This window comes from Camelina sativa, chromosome 15, assembly GCF_000633955.1.
Source record: "Camelina sativa cultivar DH55 chromosome 15, Cs, whole genome shotgun sequence".
Lineage (NCBI taxonomy): Eukaryota > Viridiplantae > Streptophyta > Magnoliopsida > Brassicales > Brassicaceae > Camelina > Camelina sativa.
This window is the reverse complement of record NC_025699.1, coordinates 7,314,419-7,324,624: the sequence shown is the minus strand read 5'-3', so window position 1 is coordinate 7,324,624 and position 10,206 is coordinate 7,314,419. Positions and strand designations below refer to the sequence as shown.

The window sequence follows — 10,206 nt, the reverse complement described above, 5'->3', positions numbered from 1 at the left end:
TTTATCATCTAAACACTGAAACGCGCTTCTTCTTTGAAGAGACTTTTTACACATGGTCTCTACTTTGTGTTCAACAAAATTAATGTTGTCTCGGTGTTCGAAGATAGTAACTGAGTATATAAAAGTCCCAAGTCAAGTAGTACACTCATTAGTTTGTGATCCTAGTATGTGGTAATAATATAGAAATGGAACTTAATTTCCGTTCTTTCCCCTTTATTACTCTATGATATACCAAATTTTATAAAAAAAAAATTTTTTGTCAACTAAATTTTTTATTAATCTACTTATTGTAGAACCAAAAGTAAAATACAAAGCTAAAGTCGACAAACGACATTAATATCTTCATAGTCAGTAAGCCGGCGGACAACATTTATGTCTCCAGAGTCTAAAAATAGAAATATTAAACATAAATTCTACAGCCAAAAACGAAAAGAAACAATATCTTAAACTAAAAACAAAGGTAACCGGCAATAAAACCTCAAAAGAGACAGTAGAACAAAAAAAACAAAGCACCCTTCTTATAAAGCACCAGCGAATGAGATTTACCAAAAATGTTCATGGCCAAACCGAAGTAACATCTACCACATTCTATCATGATGAGAACCGATCTCTCAAGACTTTATAAACCGGCAAGCAACTCACTTCTGGACGCGACAACGACGTTGGTACGCCAATGAACGTCAAACTAAAGCCTTTCAAACGCAAACAGATCTCAACAGATCTTAAAAGCAAGTACAAAGAGTGAAGCCTAACTTCTCAATCAACACCACTCTCTACGAAAACGACGCAATACTCAAGAAAGCTATCACAACACCGAACAACAGCAAGAAGACACAATACCAAATTTTATAAAATCAATCTATATAAAATGATAGATTTAGTTATATATTTTTTTTAGCGTAAATGCATAATTTAATATTTATTTACATAGGTTGATAATATTTGAATCTAAATTATCTGAATGTTTTGGATTATTTGAATAACATAAAATATTTGTTTATATTAATGACTTACTGTCACTTTTGGGTAATTAACCTTGCATAGTGCAATTTTTTTTAATTAGTGTTTACTGTAAACAAAGAGAAACAAGAAAAACGGAATTAGTATTGGTTAAACCAAAAAAAAAGCAGAGTACAAATACAAAATTACAAATCTTAAAAACATAATTCAATACAGTACTAATATCTAAATTGAATTTTAAAGAAAAAGGTTAACACTAATGATTTTTCTGTTAGCAACCTCCAAATTAATTTAAAAGAAAAAATCAAACGACTTTAGGTTTTTAAATTCAAAAAAAAAAAAAAGCAGTGTGGTTTGAAAATGCAGAAACCGACAAAAAGCATAGAGTGAAAAAGAAAGCGCGTGAAAAAAATGGTAAGACTAGGGGTGTCAATTGGGCTTTAGGCCCGCGGGCATAGCCCGTTATGTAGCTTAGCGGATCGGGCATGGGCTCTTAATTTGATGCCCAAAAAGTGGCGGGTCACGTGGACTCAGCCCGTTTGGTTTGCGGGTCAAGCGGATTGTGACCGCTGATGACCGCGGGGTAAACGGGCGGTCTGCAATTGTCACAGTTCCATCACTGATTCACTTCTATGCCAGTTCACAAGCGATGGTGCGGCACAGGGGAGGAGATTCGGGCTAGATTCGGGGTCAAATCCGAAGAAGACGAAAAAGGTACAAACACTTTCTCTCTCGCTGATCGTGTTTGTCTCTCAATTTCAATCTTCTGGGCTCATTTCTGATTTGTCTCTTCCCTAAATCCCTTGTTAGTTGTTACAACAACTACTACAAAATTAGGGCTTTAACGAGGAAGAACATCACTTTGAATCTTAAGGTTGTTTCAAGGTGAATGCTTTTTTTTATTTTATGAGTTCTGGGTTTTGTTAAGAATCTGCTTTTATATCTTCTTAGCTTTCCATCTGCTCAAAAGTCTTGAAATTTCCAAGCAAGTTATTTACTTTGTCAAAGTGTTGTTGATCTTCTGCAGATCAAAAGTATGGATCTTAATTTAGATGAGAATGAGATTCTAAAGGCTCGAATCAAACAACTTGAACTTGGTACGTTTTCTCAATTTCTCAACTGTAGTTTCTTTTTGTGTATTTCTCTTGGTGGTACTAGTTATTTAGACCTTGGACATGTTTCTAGGCTTGTAGAAATGGTTTTTTAGTCTTACGTTTTTGCTTCTCTGCAGCCTTCTTCAAGTGTATTCTGCTGCATTTTGCCTTCTCTGATGCAAAAGATTATTTTTCTCTTTTAGTTATTTACTTGTGTTTTCTTCTAATAAACTTGATATTGAGTTAGTTTATAGCAAATGGTGTATGACGACATCATCACTTGTTACACTTTCAGAAATTCTTCCCTTTCTCTTTTGGGTTATGCACTTAATTTGACCTTGGCTACTCTGTGCGTTATGCTTTTGTGAAGATATTATCTATCATGGTTTTTTGAGACTCCATTTTACTTCTGCATCTTGATTACCTGATATATGTTGAGTCTGACCACTAGTATTTCTTATAACTAGAGCGTAGTGAACTATAGAAAGATATTGAACAGTTGTGCATGCAACAAGGTGGACCTAGAATTCTTGGTGTGGCTACTCGGATGCATTTCCAGAGGTGTCTTATTTTCTATCCCACTTCCTTATTAGATTTAAGTTCCTTATTCAGCAATTGAATGCTACCTTATTTTTCCCTTCACCTCATAGATATTGTTGGATATGGCTCTAATAGGACAGCTAGCTTGGAGCAGGAGTTAGAGAGCTTAAAACTGAAGTTGGCTCCTTGCACAAGAGAGAAAAACAATATTCAAGAGGAACTTGCAGAATCTTATCGTATGAAAGTGATTATCTTTCTAAAGAAGAGATGCCCGCGGGCATGCCCGTTAGTCCGCAAAGCTAGGCGGAGCGGGCATGGGCAGTGATACTTTGCCCGCCGCCCGTGGCGGACCTGTCCGCAGCGGATCACTGAAAATACGGGACCGTCACGGTCAGCCCGTTCGGGCGCGGACATGCCCGTTTGACACCCCTAGGTAAGACCAAAAGTTTTAGCAAAATACCCTTTTTATCGTAATTCCCTTTTATTTATTTTCTTCTTCTTCTTCTTCTTCTTCATAAGTTCACTCTCTCTCTCACAAGTCACAACCATGTTCCTGTAACGGACCTCACATCTTCTTCATCAGTTCATCCTCCTTGATCTAACTCTTATTCTCTCAGCTGGCTTTGCTTATTCCACCTCAAGAATTTGCTAAAACTTCAAACTCCTGAGATCTGAAAACATCTTGTTTTCATCGGTCTCTGGTTCGTCTGGTACTTGTTCTTTACTATCTTACTTTGCCCATTCGAAATTTCAAAATGTGACGAACTCATTCTTAATAGATCTGATTTTGTTCTTCTTGACTCGTCTCAGATTTGATCGGAATTTCGAAAACAAAAAAATGGGTAAAACCGCCGGAAACAGAGATTGGACTCAGATCTACGCCATCTACGGAATCGAGCAATGGCAAACACTCGTCTTCCTTCTCTTCCATGCTTTCTTCTTCTCTCTTCTCTCAGTTCTCTTCCTCATCTACTTCGACCAGATTTGCTTCTTCCTCGATTCCTTCTTCCTCTCCGGCGCTTCCAGGTTAGCCGCCGGTTTTACTGGCGCTGTCACCGCTCTCTCCGCCGTCTGTCTCCTCTTCGCCGCCGCTAATTTCGTCTACTCCGATGTTCCGCTTCAGTACGAGATGGCTCAACGCATGGTCAGCTCCGTCGGTGACTGGTCCTGTGTCAAAACCGCTCTCGATCTCGGATGTGGACGTGGTATTCTCCTCAATGCCGTCGCTACGCAGCTTAAGAAAACCGGTAGCTCCGGTCGGGTCGTCGGGTTAGACCGGTCTAAACGCACTACTCTCTCCACTCTCCGTACTGCTAAACTCGAAGGTAACAACAAACAAACATTTTCCCCTAAATCGATTTGGTGAAATCGAATTTGAGATTGATTCGAAAAAATTCGCGTAGGTGTTCAAGAGTATGTGACTTGCCGTGAAGGAGATGTGAGGACGTTACCGTTTGGGGATAATTACTTCGACGTGGTGGTGTCTTCTGTGTTCGTTCACACGGTGGGGAAAGAGCACGGTCAGAAATCGGTGGAAGCGGCGGCGGAGAGGATGAGAGTTCTCGGTGAGATTGTTAGGGTTGTGAAGCCTGGTGGTTTGTGTGTGGTTTGGGATCTTTTACACGTGCCGGAGTACGTGCGGCGTTTACATGAGCTGAAGATGGAAGATATCCGAGTCTCTGAGCGAGTTACGGCGTTTATGGCCGGAAGCCATATCGTGTCTTTCAGGAAACCTAGTGAACTCGTCGCCGGACCCCGTGAAGTCCGTCTTGATTGGAGATGTTGACGTGGCGTACAAAACGGCAGCGTTGTGTGTTTGGTTCGTTATATAGGAAACGGCACGTAGTCCAAGTCTGGAGGTTTGAAAACTATAATTGTGATATATTATTAATTACGAATGTAAGTCATCAAAACGTATGTTGTGGGCGTCTGGGGAGGCGAAGCGGAACCAGATGCTTTGATGAAAGAGGCAAAAACGCTGCGGTTGCGTTTACAGTCTTGTATTTATATATAAAAAAGCTTTAGCATATTATTAACGGTGAATCTTCTAGTATGTGTGTGATTAAGATATGAGAGCTTTTTACTGATGCGTTAGCGTTTTCAAACGCTGGTACAGTGGTACAAAACTAACGTCGTGGAGGTGGGAGAGTAGTAGCAAAACTGTGTAAACGAAAAGATAAAATAAAAAAAAAATTCGACCTTTGTTTGAGTGAATTTCAAGAATGTCGTCTATGTAGATTTATCGTTGAGGCATTAAATGACCAGTCATTGTCACATCACGTCAATGTAATATCTGTCCCCTTTATTTATTATTTTAATCTACTTGGGCCACGTTTGGGCCAAGCCTTAAAAAAGCTACTATTAACTTCTAAACTTTTTCCGTAGAACGAACACACAGACACGGCAAAGCGTGCACAAGCGAATTCTCAAAACGTTGAGTTAATATACAAGAAGCAATGCCGTCTGCAGTCTGCAAAAACAAACACCACGACGTTTTTCTAAACTTCACAAGAAGCCACGTGTATCCATTCATGTAGATACACGTAATCATATCGAAGATGAGGCGCGCCAAGATCGCTCCTTCTCTCTCTCTAATCCTTTTGTCTCTCTGTAACTTGTAAAGCTTTTCACTCACAACATCAATGGCTTCTTCTTTGTCTTCTTCCACCATCGGCTCTCACCGGATTTTATTTCTCCACCCTTCACCTCTCAACCGTAGATCACTCTTAGTAAAACCCAAATTACCCTTTAATCGAACCAATTCTGGAGATTTCCGCATGCGTTTGCTTTCTACATCCAGTAAGATTGGTAACACTAAGGTCAGGTTTTAAAATATAGTCACATTAGGGCTTACTTATTATATTGTTCTTCATCTCTAGGCAGAAGATTCGATTTTTTAGGGTTTTAGTGATAAAAACTTTCGTCTACTGAAAAGTTTTTTTCAGCAGTGCAGGAAATTATACATTCTTACGAGTCTTCAATTGATTCAAAGGTGAACCTTTTTGAAGCTGGAACTAAGAAACTCGAGAAATTAGTTGCAACGATTTTGATATTTGTTCAAGTTTGGTCTCCAATGCCTTTGCTTGGTGGTCTAGACTCTGCTTACATTTCACCTGCAGAGGCAGTTCTTTATTCTCCGGACACGAAAGTTCCAAGAACTGGTGAACTTGCTCTAAGAAAGGCTATTCCTGCTAATCCAAGCATGAAGACTATACAGGCTTGTCATACACTGTCTTGGACTTGATATTAGTTAATTTTGGTTTTGGTAATTAGTGATTACTCATTGTGTTGTGTACTCTATTTTCGTTGCTTAGGCTTCATTGGAAGATATATCATATCTTCTGAGAATTCCGCAAAGAAAGCCTTATGGTACCATGGAGAGCAATGTCAAAAAAGCTCTAAAGGTAATTAAAGACTCTTGATTGGTTGGTTTTGAAGTTACAGACTTAGTTCGTGATTTGTATTATGTTTGCAAGAATAGTTGGAAGCACAAGATTGAATTCTTTGACGAAATTGTTTCAGGTGGCTATAGACGATAAGGATAAGATATTGGCTAGTATACCAGCAGACTTGAAAGACAAGGGTTCAGAGCTGTATGCAACTATGATTGACGGCAAGGTACGTAGGAATTAAACCGCTACTCTATTTCAAGTTGATGGACAATTTCTTAAAAGTTTGGTGAAAGATGATCTGGTTTTGTTTGATGAAATGTTCTCTTAGTTTGCAGCTAAACTCATTTGGTTTTGGTATTAGCGGGTATAAAACCTTGTAATCCTTTGTTTTATAGGGTGGACTTCAGTCACTAATAACATCTATTAAGAAGCAAGATCCTGATAAAGTGTCCCTTGGCCTGGCAGCATCACTAGATACTGTTGCGGAATTGGAGTTATTACAGGTACATGCAATTCTTCTGGCCCATCTCATCTCTTCTGGGTATGTTGAAAAACATAAGCACAAGATTTAGTTGCTGATGTTAGAAATTGTTGTTGCAGGCATCTGGATTGTCATTTTTACTTCCTCAGCAATACTTAAACTATCCCAAGTGAGTCCCATTTCTGTTTCTCTGAGTTAGACTCCTCTTGTTAGCTGCAAATAAAACAGATCTTCTGTGGAACTATAGGTTAGCAGGTAGAGGAACTGTGGAAATGACAATTGAGAAAGGTGATGGTTCGACATTTTCAGCTGAAGCTGGGGGTGATCAAAGAAAAAGTGCTACAATCCAGGTATCAAAGTTTAATGTTTTCAAAGAAAAATTGCTGTTCTTATATTTTGCTCCACAATCTTTCGAGATGTTCGTTCACGAGACGCTGCTTTGCTTATATTATGGATTCAGATCGTTATAGATGGATATTCAGCACCCCTAACAGCAGGGAATTTCGCAAAACTGGTAAGGTAGTTTACTCTAACTTTAACCTTTGTTAGCTACACATCTTGAACCTAAGAAGAGACTATACTCTTAAATCTTGAAATCATGTGGCACAAACTGTTTGCTTCTCGGAATTTTCAGGTAACTAGCGGTGCATATGATGGAGTCAAACTCAATACGGTGAACCAAGCTGTTATCACAGAGGATGGGAGTGGTAAGGTGGAGAGTGTTAGTGTTCCATTGGAAGTAATGCCTTCTGGACAGTTCGAACCTCTCTACAGAACCCCATTGAGTGTTCAGGTATAACAAAAATGCTTCTACTCTCAAATAGAAACCGGCAAAGCTGACTTTGTTTTTTTTGCATTTCGACTTTGGAAGGATGGGGAGTTACCAGTTCTTCCTTTATCGGTTTATGGAGCTGTTGCAATGGCTCACAGCGAAAACTCAGAGGACTACTCTTCTCCTTACCAATTCTTCTTCTACCTATACGATAAAAGAAACGTATGCATCACTCCAAAACTTCCTTAGCTTGATCCCATTTTAAAGCCAAAGGAGCTTCCTTCTGAACTTGTTTTTAATTTGCAGTCTGGCTTAGGAGGTTTATCCTTTGACGAAGGGCAGTTCTCTGTCTTCGGGTATTGGCTTTAAAACGTTCCTTACTCGAAATTGCAGAACTTGAAGTTGCACTTGAATTGATGGTTTTGTTGTTTGCTCCAAAATTCTACAGATACACAACAGCAGGTAGAGATATTCTTGGGCAGATCAAGACAGGAGATGTAATCAAATCTGCAAAACTAATCGAAGGCCAAGATCGCCTTATTTTGCCTGCTCAAAACAACAACTCATCCACTTGATTCTTCCTTCCTTCTTTGTATCCAAAAATGTTCTAACACTTATCTTGTCCCCGTAACAGAGTGCTAAGTTTCAAATCTCTGCAATTGGGTCTGAATCTTATTTGATTTCCAACATTACAAGAAAAGAAAAAGAAAAGCCTTTGAAGTTTATTTACATTCAAACAAAACAAAAAAGTTCTCAGTTTTATGATATCAAACAGAAGACATTTTACAGAGCCGGCTAGGTGTTGGTCGGAAGTTCAACCACCGGAGATTCATCCGCCTGATCGGAGGCGTTAAAGCTCTCCTTAACACTTCTTTGCTACCGTCACTGGCCTTCCTCATAAGCCTCTCATCGCTTGGCACAGCAAACCCGTGTCGTGCACACTTAGTCGAGCCAGGCCTTCCAGAGCACGTGCAAGCTACTCGAACCCTAAGACCTGAGCCATGATGACTCCTCCTTCTGACCCTGTCTGTCTCGGATCTTCCAGGCATCTCAACGCCTTCTCCTGATGGGATCCTCCTTCTCACAACCTGCATAAGTTACTATTGTTCTCTCTTTCTTACATAGAATTGTGCAAGAAACGTTTCTTTATAAATGAGCTGTGTGTGTGAGAGAGAGAGAGAGAGTCAATGAGTCTTCTTTCTTTATATTAATGTGGAGCTAGAGAACAGCACCATTGACCTGGTTACATGTTTTATTGTAATGGAGAGGTTGGTCTACTTTTCAAATTCCGAATGCTCCCAATTTGTCAAAGTTTGAATGTTTGACCAATTCCATTTCACCAACAAGTCAACGACGCATCTTTTGAAGATCAAAGTGAGAAACTTCAATGCCTTACCAAATGAAACATTACACAGTATAAGAAGTACTTTTCTGCCAAACTCTTTCTACTACTAATATACTAATTCTTTTAACAGCTTTACAAACACAATGTCCAAATCTTTCTATAATAGGATGGATCCATTCTACTGTAGAGCTTAGAGTCTTAAGACCATACTGGGAATAGTTAGTAATTTAGTGAGGTCCATATTAAGTTTCCCACCTCCACAAGAGGTCCATTTAACTTTAAATAATTGGTATAGTCATTATATCATATTGGAATTTTTTTGTCAATGGGATTTTGCATAATTTGGCTATTTGGACCTCCTCTAATTTTGTTTCCCTTTATACCATTGTGTGTGGGTCATTAGTTTAACTTTAAGCTAAAATGGAATGTACTTTGTAATTCTAGCTGTAATCCTAAATAAATTTGCGCCAAAATAGAAAACAAACAAGTTTTGTTGTATTATCCCATGAACGACTCTTCGTCCTTTTGAAACAATAAGAAGATGAAACTGTTCGTCCATGACATTATAAAAAATATCATTTGTTGCAAATTTTAAATCAAAGACTAATTTCAACATTATAAATATAAAACAAAACATCAATTCATACAACATTAACATGATTAGCAAACAGGTAGAAGGCGGATCCCATCAGGAGTCATCATTTAGATTGTACGTCCATGACTCCATCATGTAATGATGACTCACACAAAATAACTGAATTCGTGAACTAAAGTGTTTATTATCCTTCTACAAATAATAAATATCTTTAAGAAAAAAATATATAGTTTGGAGGGTTTCTAAAAATTCACTCCTATCGTAATCAAAAGGATCGTCATGTAGTCCAAATAGAGAGTTGAAGACAGCGTTGGTTCATATTCCCCGATCCGTCTATATTTCATCTCTTCATTATCTCTCCACCAACCAACCCTTATTTTACCTTCATTAATATTTCATCCCTCACTTTTTTTTTTGTTTTTTTCTTTATCTAAAATCCACAAAATATAAGTATCGATCATCACCCAATTTATTACATATACACACACACATACACCTTCTGTTTGTATGGGGCAAACTAACATCATGATGTGTTTATGAGGTAAACCAATTGCAGTAGTAATAATAGATTGATGCCGCTTTGGTGCTCTTTATCTTTCATGTTTGTTGTGGTTGTTATTAACAATTGTTGTGGAACTAAATTTGAGTTGGATGTTCTAAAAGAGATATTGACTTCTTAGGATCTTATTGTACAATCCATTAAAGCAAAACGTATAAACTGGTTTTCATATGAAGAATCTATCCACAAAATGTAACAGTTGTTTTGCTTTTCTATTACATAGCTGTCGTCGATTTTTTTTTTTTGTCAACAAAGAATTAGTTCAAACAAGCCAATAGGAAGGAAAATTGTTTACATACAGAACATCATGCATAGACGTGTGTGCATAGCGTGCCAAACGACCTGCTTTTACATTTGCATGTCGTCGATCTTCATTATGCATTTTCCTTGCTCTACTTTCCCTTTTTTCTTCATCTTTTAATCGCTTTTTTTTTTGTTGCTAACTCTATTTAGACAGAATCTGAAATA

The 10,206-nt window shown here is 38.3% G+C and overlaps 3 protein-coding genes across 5 annotated transcripts; 2 read left to right on the top strand and 1 right to left on the bottom strand.

The window, feature by feature from the left end:
• Nucleotides 3,023–4,808, top strand: LOC104745858. 2 transcript variants are annotated; one of them, XM_010467221.2, is made up of 3 exons: nt 3,042–3,304; nt 3,405–3,919; nt 3,998–4,808. In XM_010467221.2, the coding sequence occupies exons 2-3, from the start codon at nt 3,433–3,435 to the stop codon at nt 4,378–4,380; spliced, it is 870 nt and encodes a 289-aa protein (XP_010465523.1). In that variant the 5' UTR covers nt 3,042–3,304; nt 3,405–3,432; the 3' UTR covers nt 4,381–4,808. The 2 variants fall into 2 exon arrangements, with proteins under 2 accessions (XP_019092601.1, XP_010465523.1); XM_019237056.1 differs by having other exon boundaries at nt 3,023–3,919.
• LOC104745856 (peptidyl-prolyl cis-trans isomerase CYP37, chloroplastic) lies at nt 5,155–7,962 on the top strand. Of its 2 annotated transcripts, none has more exons than XM_010467219.2 (12): nt 5,155–5,413; nt 5,548–5,811; nt 5,909–5,998; nt 6,117–6,212; nt 6,382–6,489; nt 6,587–6,636; nt 6,715–6,817; nt 6,928–6,981; nt 7,102–7,260; nt 7,339–7,461; nt 7,546–7,595; nt 7,688–7,962. In XM_010467219.2, exons 1-12 carry the CDS (start codon nt 5,237–5,239, stop codon nt 7,812–7,814), a joined length of 1,401 nt encoding a protein of 466 aa, XP_010465521.1. In that variant the 5' UTR covers nt 5,155–5,236; the 3' UTR covers nt 7,815–7,962. The 2 variants fall into 2 exon arrangements, with proteins under 2 accessions (XP_010465521.1, XP_019092590.1); XM_019237045.1 differs by having other exon boundaries at nt 5,329–5,413; nt 5,543–5,811.
• Nucleotides 7,892–8,455, bottom strand: LOC104745857. The gene has a single exon (XM_010467220.2). The coding sequence runs from the start codon at nt 8,331–8,333 to the stop codon at nt 8,007–8,009; it is 327 nt and encodes a 108-aa protein (XP_010465522.1). The 5' UTR covers nt 8,334–8,455; the 3' UTR covers nt 7,892–8,006.

Excerpts from the sequence above, each read along its gene's own strand:
- LOC104745858 (XM_019237056.1), top strand. The coding sequence starts at position 3,433 with ATGGGTAAAACCGCCGGAAACAGAGATTGGACTCAGATCTACGCCATC. Across the intron at positions 3,920-3,997 it reads CCGTACTGCTAAACTCGAAG|GTGTTCAAGAGTATGTGACT; the intron begins GTAACAACAAAC and ends AAATTCGCGTAG.
- LOC104745856 (XM_010467219.2), top strand. The coding sequence starts at position 5,237 with ATGGCTTCTTCTTTGTCTTCTTCCACCATCGGCTCTCACCGGATTTTA. Across the intron at positions 6,637-6,714 it reads CAATACTTAAACTATCCCAA|GTTAGCAGGTAGAGGAACTG; the intron begins GTGAGTCCCATT and ends GTGGAACTATAG. Across the intron at positions 7,261-7,338 it reads GAACCCCATTGAGTGTTCAG|GATGGGGAGTTACCAGTTCT; the intron begins GTATAACAAAAA and ends CGACTTTGGAAG.
- LOC104745857 (XM_010467220.2), bottom strand. The coding sequence starts at position 8,333 with ATGCAGGTTGTGAGAAGGAGGATCCCATCAGGAGAAGGCGTTGAGATG.